This window comes from Ptychodera flava, chromosome 10 (assembly GCF_041260155.1).
Source record: "Ptychodera flava strain L36383 chromosome 10, AS_Pfla_20210202, whole genome shotgun sequence".
Lineage (NCBI taxonomy): Eukaryota > Metazoa > Hemichordata > Enteropneusta > Ptychoderidae > Ptychodera > Ptychodera flava.
This window is the reverse complement of record NC_091937.1, coordinates 5,975,081-5,989,941: the sequence shown is the minus strand read 5'-3', so window position 1 is coordinate 5,989,941 and position 14,861 is coordinate 5,975,081. Positions and strand designations below refer to the sequence as shown.

General features: G+C 35.6%; 1 protein-coding gene across 1 annotated transcript in view; it reads right to left on the bottom strand.

Moving 5' to 3' along the window:
• LOC139141853 (M-phase phosphoprotein 8-like) overlaps positions 1 to 14,555 on the bottom strand; it is a 42,326-nt gene extending 27,771 nt beyond the window's left edge. Inside the window, 2 exon segments of the mRNA XM_070711593.1 lie at positions 8,407 to 8,574; positions 14,377 to 14,555. Coding sequence (XP_070567694.1) covers positions 8,407 to 8,574; positions 14,377 to 14,517 — 309 coding nt within the window. The 5' untranslated portion in view covers positions 14,518 to 14,555.
• Positions 14,556 to 14,861: the final 306 nt, after the last annotated feature.

The window sequence follows — 14,861 nt, the reverse complement described above, 5'->3', positions numbered from 1 at the left end:
CCTGCTTTATACGGTATGATGGAAAATTAAGCTATGACAGAACAGAAGCAGAGAGGCAATGCACCACTTACATTTCAGTGTAAACTCTAAAATCAATTCAATTGCAGAATGGGGCAAAGTTGATTGATTTGTTATGCTCTATTGTGAGAGACCCCGTATTATGCAGTGACACATTGTATCACCTATATCACTATTAACACCACTACCATATGTCTACTCTACGTCCCATTTCACCTAACCATGAGTACAAACATCGCTGGTTCTGAGTAAAAAGGACCAACACCATCCAATGAAACACACTGATTTTGTACCGTAGCATGTTCAAGAAAGCAAATAATCTCACCCTCTTCAAAGTAGTATGATGCAGGTACTGAAGTCATAAGCAAACTAAACATATGGTGTCGCATCACAATATCATGGAAAACAACCATGTACTTGTACAGCTACATAGTAACATAGTCTCATTCATATCTGCCTGAATGGTGATATTGGACGTGTTCATAAACAGAAAATACACCTACTGTTATGTATCTGCATACCAATTCAGCTACTCTATATCTCTATGACAGTAAATGTTGGCCACGTTTGTTCCTTTTTATGAGGCACTGGCATGTGTAGATATAACAGGTGAGCTGTATCTATACCAATATCAAGCATCAATCTTGTTGACATGTAAGTTATCAAAAGGGTCACAGTAAATATTGTACAATACTTTTTATTGTGTTGGTCACATCTATTTATAACTTAATTTTCCTGTTTTTGTTTCATCTGATTGTAAGCAACATGCACCGGTGTTCTTGATAACCATTTCATAGTGTGTTATGATTCTTTGTGTAACCGTATGAGATTAAGTAAACTATTTCTCTGTCAATTAAAATATGCAACACCAGTAATACCACTATAACATGGTAACATAATGGATGCACATGTGGCCAAACAAGGACACTTTGAAGTTTAAACATTCAACTGGGCAAAAGCGGTAGTTGCAGGGAACAAAGTAACTGCTTTATTGTGTTTCACTTATTAAATCTCCATTAACAGTATCTTTTTGCATTTTGTTAACCAAAAAAAATGCCATTCTGATTCAATCCTAGAAGAGATGTTTTTGATTCCTGTTATCAAGCCACACTGTCTTTAAAAATGTCACTGTTTCAATCCTTAGATTTGGTCAACAGCTCACAGATTTTGTGTTACAGCACTCGCTCGTGGTGGCCATATGCATATATGACTTGTAAGTCAAAAATTATTTTGTTGTGAAAATCGAAGTTGTACATGTACATTCATCTGCAATTTTTAGAAAGATTCTGCCATCACACTTAAAACACTTTTATATTATAAATTGCTTTTGATTACAAACCACCCTATGATAAAAATGCAACAAGATACTGCTGATGAACTTTACAACAAGGATGTCCATCAAATGCAGCCAAAGTTGAACTTCATAGATGACAAGCACTCTATCATCACTCTACGTATATTACAAACAATGGGTATTGCTCTGACCTGATTTTATACAGTCCATTACTGTAGAAGGCCATGCAGTTCTGATTATGAAGGTGTTATCTATTTCTAAATTATGGTGATATCACACTAGTGTTTTCAAATAACTGTGTCAAGCAGAACTCAGTTCTGAAAATCATTAAACATTCATGTACATCTATTTTTCATTTGTTTATTTCTAAACAACATACCAAAGAATGTTTCATTTTTAATAAAGTGTATTGTGCATGTTTGTATACAGGATACTTCATCAAATATTGAAAACATATTTTCCCAAGAAGCAGTAGTTGTAACTGTAGATAGTCCATCCCTACCCTCTGAAAAAATAATTTGCTTTTGATTTTTGAAATTATGCTTGCATATAAATGTGGATGACAGACCTTGAAATAGTCTTAACTTCATTCTCAGCTTGCAGATACAATGTAACATCTGTAGAAAGACTGATTGGGGTAGGAGTGTAGAAGGGGAAATGGGATCTGTGCCTTGATTAAAGATATACATATTGTAAGTACAACTGAAGTGAAAAGGTTTTTTGAAAATAACATTAAAACACATTACAATACCTGGAAGTGTTCCATACTTATTTGAATCAATTGAGTCAACAGTCAACAGGTATCTCCTTGTGTGTGTTAATTACTGACTACATGCAAGATGTTGAAACTCAACAAGTGCATATCTGTACGTATAGTAGTAGTACAATTACATGGTAGCAGTGAACCAGACAACAGCCGGCAACCAGGTCATTTCATAAAGCCCTAGCAAAACCATACTGCTCATTATACATTATTTAGCATAATTTATTACAATCACTATTTATATTGCTGCACTGTTAATAGTTGAATTTAGATTGAGCATATGCCACAAATTTCACCAGCGCTTTGCATAAATTTTATCACAATAGTGTTACAGTATGATTTGAAAACTATCCAGTTGGAAACAATAGAATGTCATACCTTGGGGAGTAATTTTCATTGAATGTTGATCCGTGAACTGTGCACTGTGCAGTGCAGGGAAATACCACAGTTGTATAATGTATAAATAATGGAGGTTGAACTCTCAGAAAATACGTTGTACTATGACCCCTGGGTGTGACCACTGATAATTTCAGAAAGCATAACTGCATAATGTTAAGTTCTTCCCAAAACTTGACATTTTGGCAATACCTGGCAGCTATCAAAACACAATGACCTTGACCTTTAATCCTTACCATGAAATTCGGTAGTTGTGGTCGATTTTGAAACCAACTCCATGGTCTCTAGCAGAATGACAAAACCTTGGGCAGAGTTCTTATGAATTTGAAGCATGTCAACAATAACGGGAACTCAGCATAGTTTTGAATTTCTGTTTTCATTCCCTATGAGTACTTTATTTATGATACTAGCCATTGAGAAGATTAAAAACAATATTTATCTAGCTTAGCATCTATTGCACGTCTATGCACAGTCAATGTCCACACATAATAAACCTTACCATGAGGTTTCCTGAGGAATCTTGTCTTGAAATCATACCTATTACGGTATATGAGAGTCCAAGCTAACCATACAGCAACACGGTGTCCTTTCACACCGCCATTCTGACAATATATACTGCTGTACTTTCATTTTACCACAGGTTAGCTTGCCAGTGTTACACACTAAGAGAAAAGGTCAAGAGAGCACCTAGACTTGGCTTGATTCCTACTTTTTCAGTCATAAGACCCTTCAGTTTGATTGATTTCACACTTGTTTTTTACAGAACCTGTAGTTTTACCTGTCAAACAGCTAATGTGGGAAAGTAACAAATTTTTAATAATGAAAAATCATTATCCACACTCTGAGAGCCAGAATGTTTAAATGCATAATTTTATGACTACAATCAAAAGTCAAGAATTGTTGTATTGCACAGGGTTAGAATGTTTTCTTGCTTCAGTCCGTGGGCAGATGTGAATAACATTTATCTGTCCACATCAGGAAAGTTCTTGTCTTCAAACATATATGTGGTGTAAGTTTGTATTCTGATAGTAAGTCAAATCATATGAAGAGCATTTTATCAGAAAATATCCTACTCACTTTTTTGGATTAGTTTTTAATGTAAAACAAAAATTGCTTTGAAAATGATATTGAGTAACATGAATTGAAACTTTTCCATGTGTGTTTGAGAAAAGAGATTGTATTACTGATGATAAACTAAAAATTTCAACTTGTCCACAAGGACACATACTTTTCAACATTACCGTACTTGTCCAAAGTATCAGAGTGGTCTGTCTAGGCCAGACAGGTGTGACTTTCAACCTTGTATGGACATGCCATCATATCATGTTCATTATGAATATAATGCTACTGTACTGGTTTGCTCATACAGCAAAGGATCAGGACACTATCTCTTCAGGTATACCGGTCCAAAAAATGGTTTACATGACTATCAACTCTGATGTTGCAAAACAAAGATCAGTGTAACTTTTGACCCTGACCTAAATGTGCTGTGCATTACACAACCATTATCACTGGTTGATATGCAGCAAAGACTTGGTAGCCTGAGGTAGTTAACCTTTGACCCTGGCCTGAATGTGTTGTGTGCTATACAAAGACCTGGTAGCCTGAGGTAGTTAACCTTTGACCCTGACCTGAATGTGTTGTGTGCTATACAGACTTGGTAGCCTGAGGTAGTTAACCTTTGACCCTGGCCTGAATGTGTTGTGTGCTATACAAAGACTTGGTAGCCTGAGGTAGTTAACCTTTGACCCTGACATATATATGTTGTGTGCTATACAGACCTGGTAGCCTGAGGTAGTTAACCTTTGACCCTGACCTGAATGTGTTGTGTGCTATACAAAGACTTGGTAGCCTGAGGTAGTTAACCTTTGACCCTGGCCTGAATGTGTTGTGTGCTATACAAAGACTTGGTAGCCTGAGGTAGTTAACCTTTGACCCTGGCCTGAATGTGTTGTGTGCTATACAGACCTGGTAGCCTGAGGTAGTTAACCTTTGACCCTGGCCTGAATGTGTTGTGTGCTATACAAAGACGAGCGTAAAGTTGGCGTCATACTCATCCTCATCCTCATCCTCAGGGGTCACGCGAAAATGAGGATGAGGATGACGCTACAGCGTCAGCTTCACCGGCGTCAGATCTGATTATTCCCGAATGCTTCTGATGGAATGATGTGTAAAAATGACTTTAAAAATGTGCTCCAAGTTTCATATCACTGAAAATGTTAATCAAAACACAGTGGGGTTTGTATTTCATAATATTTAGTAACCTCTCCTCTTAATATCCGTTTCTCACGATGTAGTTACAACGCAACATTCTTAGCCCTCAATTTCCTTAAAGTTCAAAGGTTGTATGTTTAATACATTGACTTTTCAGGCCTCAAGTCATAGTTATACAAGTTAATTGTTTTATATGTCCTCTGAATAATTAGGGCTTTCATATCGCCTCTCATGGTGGCGATTTTTACACATTTCGGACCATGTATACCTTTTTTGCACCAATTTTTGGAAAATCTTAACGCAAGAGTTGAGAGGATACCAACAAACACATCCGCGGATCCATGGACTGAAAATTACGAACATTTCCAAAAAACTAGTCTATATGAGATATTCTAACGATAAAATATTACCTGCGAACCAGTTTTACGATTCAAAAGAAAGTTGAGAAAGAATGGAGTTGTTATTTTCTTAAGTTATGGGCGAATTTTATCATTTATCCGTCATCGGGTAGCGTAACTTCGGCAATCTTCGGATACGACGCTGAAGCTGACGCTGAGTAGCGTCATTTTCAGCGTCAGCTAGAAAGGTCACCTGAGGCTGAGGCTGAGGATGAGGATGACGCCAACTTTACGTTCGTAAATACAAAGACTTGGTAGCCTGAGGTAGTTAACCTTTGACCCTGACATATATATGTTCCGTGTACATCATTGGCTGAAATACAGCTATGACTTACGAGTCTGAGGAAGGTAGCCTATGGTTATAACCTACTTGTGTTTTACACAATACACTCAATGTTTTCCTTGTGAACCCATCATTCTCAGGTAAAGATAGGAGCATATAGCCTTGAAAAAACCTGCTCACAAGATGGCAGGAACACCTAAAAGCTTACTTCAAATTTCTTTCTGGAGACAAAATGGCTCTTCAGGTCTAGGAGTTACTGTTAAAATATTTATTGATTCAGTATGTGGTTTGATATGATTGCTTCAACCCTAGCTTTCATCAAAACGTCCAGTCCTGTTTAGTTAGTTTTTTCCCATCAACACTGACAATGCAGGACATGCACAATATTATAATATCAATGTCAACCAGCTGAGTATTGGGGTATTTCAACATGGAGTTGGAAGTAGACCTACATGCAACAAACACTGAAAAAAATTGTCAAACGTCACAGTTACTAGAGCCTTTCAATGATCATCAGATCTTAGATTACAACACTTTTTCTAAATTTGGATGGCTACAGGCGTAACTGACAATTTGCACGTTTGAGTAATGTTACTGTTGAAATATATTCATTCATAAACAATAAACACTGGACGATAGACAAATCACAGACCATCCTCTTTTCTTATCATCTATGGACGAATAAATCCTCTGTTATCATACTGAACACAACATTTAGACATGATTTAAGCGCAGACAAAGGAACCCTGGTTTACAAATAGAATCAAAATAATGGAAACTTCATCAAAAGTTACAGTGGATAGAGCTCTACTGACAATCATGTACTACTAGACTGAATCAAACATCAGATTAAAAATCTTTTGCAACTCATACTGACGAATTTTACCTTTTGAATATTAATAACCCTGGAGAAAGATCTATTTATAACTCAATGTATACAAATTTGTCTCATTTAACCTTGATTAATGCTTCATAGTCCACATTTCAAAACCAAAAAGCCACAATTTACTGTCTCTCAATTTTAAGAATATTCTTGAAATTACGTGTCTGTTATGAGTGTCTTTCATGGAACATAGGATGTTTGATATGAGAAGTGAAATCCAAATAACATTCATTGAGAAAATTGTTTTGACCTCTCTGCTGATGTAAATGTTAACAGAACTGTCATTTGCCACCATAAACTTAATCACACAATAACAGATCACATCCCATATTTTTTCACTCTCTTGACCAATGAGCAAAAATGGTGAGGTGGTGTTAACATTCAGAATTTAAAAAGACCACCATTCCTTCCGTACAAGATCAGCAAATCATATCATGATGATACTATCAAAGGCAATAATTTTCTACATGATGAAACCATCAATTGTGCAATAAGTTTCTACAGAACATGATAGAGCTATTGAACACGATAATTTTCCATTTTATCCTTGTCAGTGAAATTGCCATTTGGCTATTTTGCCAAGAAGCCAATATCAGTATGATAGAGACTAGATTTACTAATGATTACTAAATTTATAGAAAGCATTCAGACAAGTTCTGACAAAGCAGAGATGGATCTTGTTGCAACCTGCTACAGCATACCATGCCAAGTAGTTGAAACACATGTAGATTTTGCACAATACTGCATTTACTGACTTGGCACATGGGGAAGTGATACTGTCTAGTAGGATTAGGATGAAATAGTTTGTAACCTTCCTTGTGTACTTCCTGATCAAAGGCTTTATATATACTGGTGTGTGTGTTTTGACACTGTAGTGTATCTATAAGTACATGCTTGGGTATCCTTGAAGTGTCAGACTAGCTATATTTTTGTATAGACTTCCTGTACATACATTTGTTGTAACCATATATTTATATAAACATGATAAAAGATGTATAGCAACAATATCCATCTTGACCTGATGTGACATTTGACCTTGGCAGGGTATGAGTTTTAATAGACATTTACTTGGTACAGTCGTCAGTGAGTGTGTAAAGAAAGAAAATTAGGAAAGATTCTTCATTAGTTTTGAATCAAATGGGTTGAAAAGTTCAGATGTTGACCTACTTCAATGAGGTCAAATGTCATCACAGTATAGGAGGTCATACTACAATGAATTGTAAAGCTGGAATCTGTTCAACAATGCAGAGTTATTCTACTATAATGGTGGCCTCAAGGGTTATTGGAAATAAATTGTTTAAATAGGTTTTGCTGACAAGGGAACACAGGTACAGACAAGTGATCTGAACTGAAACAGTTGAGAGTTCTGTCATCAGCAAAAACACTGCATTGCCATTCATTAGACTTAGAGATTTCAAATAGAAAAGTTCAATTTTCTTTTGAACAAATTTGAAGATGAGAAACCAGGGATTTGGCCTCTTGGTTCTTCATTTGAAATTTTTGGAAGCTAGAAATTAACATTACTTTTCAAAGATTTGGAAAACAGATTTTAACTTTTCATTACTTTTAATAAGGTAAAAGTACAGGAATAGTTCATCTCCTATATTAATTTCCTTTACACCTTAGAGCTTCAGAGCAAATTGACAGCAGCTTCCTACTTTGCAGTGGGAAGTAAATTTTCACATTGCAAAAACAAGCCTTTGCATTAAATATTCAATCTTTCATAATCTGGGAAATTTGCATATTGAGTGTATAAAATTGAAAGACTTAATTGAGACTACATAAATATTAATCCAAATTATTAAAATCTGTTTAATACTTGACAAGTTGCAGTGTGGCCACTAGAGGGCAGCACACAATTGTCACACATTGAATCACAATGATAACACTAGTAGGATAACACTCAACTACCATAAAATCAGCAAATCTAAGTATTACAGCAACATTAAGTTGGGAAGGGGGAGTGGGTTATAAGAGGGTATCACTATCATGTATACATTTGGATGTTTTGATTTATATAGAAGGCTTTGTTGGGCTGTGCCCGGGGCTGTGCAAACTGCTGAATGATATTTCCTGCACCATTGGTCTGCTATGATCACATGTATAGGATCTGAACCAGGAAAATGGCATTATAAATGCTATAAAATGCACAATTACCTTCTTCAGCCTAGTTTGTGACGTCTGTCTTGGCTTTCTCTTTCTAGCTTTCTGTTTTTCAATATACTCCTCTATGAGATCTTCACATGACAATAGATTGTCTCTGGGCTCCCATGTGTCTTCCTCTGGTCCATAATTCTGCCATCGCACTTTGAATAACATTTTGCCCTGTTTTGTAAAAGATAAGAGTCAACTTTCAATTCTCCATGTATAAATATGGTGTGGAACTATGTGGTATTATTTAAGTACTGCTATTAACCTTTGAAGCTTCAAAAGGTATACAGTCCAACAATTTACAGAATAATATTTGTAGAAATCAAGACTTAGATTTTTCGCTTTTTGTTCAGAGATAAATAATTACTACTCATGACTATTGTTCCTGTCCATTACATTATTATCAACATTGACAGTTGCTGAAAACTAAAAATAAATACAACATCATGGCCAAAGTGTGAAATGCCAAAGTGACATCAGAAACCAAAGCCCCTTCTCTTTCCCTATGTACACAAACGTTCAAAAGCTCAAAAATTGACAGATCTGGGCTACACTTTGGTTACAACTTGTGACAATTCCAGTGCATGCTCATAACCATGAATTTTTACAAGGAAAAATTAAAATTTGCCAAAAACTTTCCTTTGGCCTTTTACAGGTCAAGTTATTCAAATTTAATATAAAAGTCAAGGTACATAGTTACATACTGTAACTGTGATAGTCTGCTGTACATTATTCACAATCAAGCCAATCACTCGTGGAATTAAGGTATACATATTGATAACACAAGGTATGAAATTGTCATGGAACCTTGCTTTACCATTCATTGTGGTTGCAGTTTGTTAGAATAACTATCCATTTGCACATAGGTATGTCTGGAAGATGACACAAATTATGTTATTGTTAACATAGTCTCTTCTTTTTGTTGGCATTGTTCAATTGGTATTGAACAATATGCTTCACATCTATGACCAATATCAATGATTTCATTAGTACCTAAAATTAACTCAAATTAACTGATTCATAAAGACAGCCTGAACTTTTGCATTGAGGGACAATAGCTGTAATTCTTTACAGTACTTGCATTATTCTGTGTTCTGTAGATTAACTACTTTTCTGTTTCTTCTCCCATTACCGTAAGTACCAGTATTTCAAAGGACAAAGTATCAGTCTTGCATCCACAATGCCTTGTGTACAACATGCATTGTAGACACATGAACAACAGCCAAAACTACAATTTAATGGTTCTACTCCCAGACTCAGTACACCCAAAGGATCAGGTGATGGAGGTACAAACAAACTCATGTGTACAAGCGCCTATGGAAACACACGCATTTCTGTGTGCATTTTGTGCACGTGGTTTCATTTGTCCATTTTAATTCCAGGTTTAACCTATTGTCAGAAATAACACTAGGTATCACACACATACAAATGGTGTATACATTATGAACTGAGGAATTTCATAGTAATTTTAAGAGTGGAATATGAAATTTTATTTTATAAAAGGCACAATAATAGTGGACAATACCAGTACATAAAATTTACAGCAAATGGACTGTAGTAATATAATATAATAAGTTCATCACAATGTTTAAATCAGTCGTGTCTCAATCCATCAGGAATAAAAAGAACTTTTTGTTACATGAAAATTTAAAAAACAAATTCAGTTCTGCTTCTGTACTTTTTGCCATTATATTCATGTTGTCAGTAGACCATGTCTAATGGACTCTATTCAACTTGTCAACACCAGCAATTTGAATATTGAAAGTGTTTTTATGCTTCAAAGAAAATTAAAATATGTTTTCAAAGCATATGCATATGGCTTGAATGTCTAAATGCCATTGTACGCTAAAATATTTCAATATGTTGTTGTGGGAGAAAATATCATAGGTAAATGAGAGACTGGCCTACACTGGTTTGATTTGCTATTTACCATTGTGAAGAATCCTGAGAAATCTACTTTCACAGCTGTTTAACCCTTTGTGCGCCAAAGTCAATTTTTATCACCTTTATAAATTTTTCAGATTTTTACCGAAGTAAAAACTGGAGCCGATAAAGTATGATGTTCATTTCGTTCAAAATTATTTAAAGACTCACACAAAATTTATAAAAATTGGTAAAATGTTGCACTAAAATTTTGGTGGGAAAAATTACAGTGCTTAAATAATATGCCTAAAAATATTATCACACTTTTCATGACTATACTTGAATATTTCATAATTGTATAGTTTTTGCTCACTGCATGCTGTGGGCAAGCTATCAATCATAAAACAATTATAAATAACAATGGGCATGCTTGTGTATTGTCATATTTTGTTTTAAATGAAGCTCTGACTTCATGATCTAGTGATCAAAGACTTGTGCATTTAAACCTTGGTTTAAAAAGGCAATGGCTCAAGGATTAACTAAGATGTTAAGAAGATTGAAAAGTGTTTCTGTCTTTTGTTTTCCTTTGAAATGGAATTGTTAAAATATAAATGTGTTGCTAGATTGTAATTGTGTAGCACAATGTACAGGTAATTCACAATATAGATTCCTAAATGTCTTTCAACATATCTGCATGTTCTTTGTTTAGGAAATTTCAGTTACTGAATGCCAGCTGGTCAGGAAATGACTGTACAAAGATACATTATGAGCAATGTTAGACCAATGAATACTCTTCACTGATAATAAGTCATTATTATTTTGTTACCTGATTATCTTACACTACACTAAGGATAAATTAATATCATCCAACATTAATTAAGATGAATATATTGCATTATTTTTCTCCTATTCTGACAATGTCCTCTTACACGACACCCTTATTTTCTTTTTAAAAATACTTTTCTGTATTGTTTCGATTAGTAACTAATTTAATTCATATCGTTTCTTGTATAAAGTCAAGTTTTTCTAAGTTTACTTATTGTAGGGCAAAACTCACAAAACTAAACACTGGCTACTTTCTTACTCAGCTAATTCAATTACATATACCATAGACCCTAAAGAAAATTACAAAGGCCTTACCAAAGATTATACCAGGATTCAGAGGACACTTTGAATAAATAATTCAAACTGAACTCGACCAATGTACGTGGGAAAATTTGACAAAGATGCCTGTTTGCAGAGTGAATATTCAGTTCAAGCATCACTTCATTGAAATCACCATTTTTGGAGCACTGATGCTGTAAATATTCATAACATTGTAGAGTAGGAAAAGGTCTTTTGTTACAGGCAGACAAAATGACCAGGAAGCCCTATTGACTGACCTTGACAAATTACACTGCATCATCTCCTTCAGTAAATATATACAATGTATTTTGTTACCGGCTTGTTATATCTTCCAACAAAGCATACTACAAGCTATTCTAACTTGAGGTCATTGACCCTATTCTGTAAGGCCAAGCCCTACATTTCTCTTGAAACTCTATACTTTTGATCTCTATGCTTATGTTCCCAAGGCCACTCTGAAGGTCAACAAATACTATGAAATAGCTATATGTTCATCCAGGAATGTGAAAAGACTTACAAGAACCAACTGAGATAAGACCGTTTATTTTTTTTCTTCAATAGATATTAGAAATGTGATCATTTGTTTTCTGTTCTTACAGATCAGTCCAACAGGGCATTATCACAAGGAATTCTACGAGTAAAAACAAAACTTTTGGAAAAGATCCGAATACACATGACCAGGACAAAGGATTGGATTGTAGTAGATGGAATAATCTAACACAATTAATTATAGCTTTCAATTTTATCATACCGATAATTCATCTAATTGGTAATTAAATTGTTCCATTTCATTTGCAGCTGCTACATTCCATGTTCATTTCCATGATATCAACTGCCAATCTTGCTATCAGTGTTATTGGAAAGTTCACGTTACCATGTACTACAAAATAGACATTGACAAATCCAAATGAATCACACTTATGAAAGTTGTGGAATGTAGAAAACTGCCTTTCTGCAGACTAACAAGATGGGCAGGGGGCAGTATACTGACTTAAACCACACACTTTTATAGATAATGGCACTGCTTTTACTTTTAAGTTAATGTGGTGTTATTTTCCTGTCTTTCCCCTTTGAATTAATGCATGAATAATGTTGTTCTCAATAAACAAACAAACATAAATGAAAAAGAAAACCATTTTTGCTATAAGGCCAGTTTGCGTGCAATTATTTATTCTCAAGTTTCTGGTTTTCCATTTAACTTTTCATTTAGGTGTGTATGCATCATGAAATGAGCTGAAACTGTCTAGTGTCTAGTGTATCAGTTGTCTTTTTGTTCATGTCACATGGGTGAGTGTCAGTCTTGGGCTACAAAACAAACATTATTTATTGTTTAGAAATGAAGCTGTTCTTTCAGGCAATCATTTCATGCATATTGTTACATATTTGTAATATCAAGCATTCTTGAAACTTTGATTGGTGATACATCAAAGATACGGAAAGGAAAGGGTAAAACAGGACATACAACAACAACAATACTGTGTCCCCGGCTGATCCTGTCAGTATTGATGGGGACCTTATATGTAAATGAACTGATTGATCTTTACAGCTAATGGGTGGTGAGGTTGGACTAATATGACATGAAGGACTAAACTTCAACACAGATGTACCACAGAATATTTACATGTGGTACATTGTATTTTTGACCAAAGTGACTTCAACTCTGCTGCAGTAACTTTTATTTCTTCTGCAAACAATTTTCTTATTGGAACATCAGCATGTACATAAACAGTAATGTAGCCAGCTGCACTGTGGCTGATCTCTGTACTGTAGACAGTACGCATATACTGTACAACATGAAATATCATCTGCAAGGACTGTCAGAGTCAACATATCTTTTAAAGGCAATTTTCCAATCGCAGAGTGTGCGGAAAAGGCTTCTAATTTTAGCCATAAAATTGGTGGAATGGCCGCAAAAACAACAATGAAAGTTGATGTAAATACTAGTCTACCATCCAAAGAAACACTTTCAAATTTGCCTTTACAGGTATTTCTTTTAGAAACGATGTTATGCCATGTAATTGAGGGACAAAGTCCCTGTAATTTGTTTTTGTCAGTTTACTTGTAAACTGTGTGACATCAGTAAGATTGCATAAATATTGTGAATGAAAGTTACCAAAGCATACAGGCAGAAGAATACTCAAAGCAGACAACTGGTGAAGAGAGCAGTAACATAATTTCTAATATCCAGCAGAGATATACATAATGCGGATTAGGGAACACACAGCTTTTGGTACAACAAAACGAGTTTTTCTTTGGGGTCCCCTGGCCTGGCAGTCTCTACTATCCCCGACCCTCACACAAGTGCCACCGACTACCTAGAAGTCCAGACTCTTGCAGAAATGTTTACGATAAAAAAGAATAGCTACTCTCATAAACTGCAAACCTCGACAGAACAAACTTTTCTCTGACAACAGAGTGACGCATGAAAAATATAATTTTACTGTATGCGTAGAGGTTGGAGGTGAATTTCTGAAGAGGAGGGACGACTTTAAGTAGCACTAGCAGGGAAACCGTAAAAACCGAGCGACTCAGTCCCTCTTTAGTCAGTACACAGATCGATTAGTACCATTCGAAATGTTTTATTTGTCCCTATTTTATTTGTTTGTGAGAGTGTGGTGATATGACAGGACGAAGTCTGAGTGACTCAGTTGCTGTGATTTGTTATTACAGCTTGGAGGTACCATCAATTAGCACAGTTTATCCGTAAGATTTCAGCGGCAAGTACTGGCGCCTCTACCTCTCTAACGCTGCATTTGTTCGCCAGCGTGGCACTACATGAGGCGCCTGTGGTTGCGAATCCCATATAATATCGTTCCGACTCGGCTTTGCAGCTCAGCGCCGGATAAAATTATGGTACTTCGAGCATGTCATGCTTGTGGCTATCTCTATGCTTGGACTTGATTGGAAGTTGGAGAGATTGTCAAAAATTAAACTATATTCATGAGCTTGTACAATTAGGTTGAAAATCGAAAACTTAAAATTACTAACGTCGTGCATCATCATGCCAACGATTCTATCCACTTCGTAGATGTTGTCGTCGTCAGAATAACCGTTTTCGTCGCTAGAGTCTTCATTCGTGGTGCCTTCTTCTGCCTCTTCCATCACTTCAACCTCTTCGTTAGCCGCCATCTTGGACGAATACTGAGCTTGTGAGCCTCGATGTGGTTTGGGCATTTAATTCCATTGTCCTCGCTCTCTAGGCGGCGCTCTCTCAGCTAGCGAACGAGATGCCTTCATGGTGGTCGAGGCTCGGTGGTCGACGCAAGAAAGTTGTGCGTTTTACAAAAAGGAAACGCATTTGTTCAAAAAAAAACATTTTTTGTATCAGTATTATACACATCAACAAAATTTTGCGCCTTTTGAGGATGTATTTCTATGGATTTCTTGTAATTTTACGGAGATAAATTATTCTATTCTAATGTACACTAATCTTAAAGGGGCAGCTTTTAATACATCGGAAAAAAATTGACAAA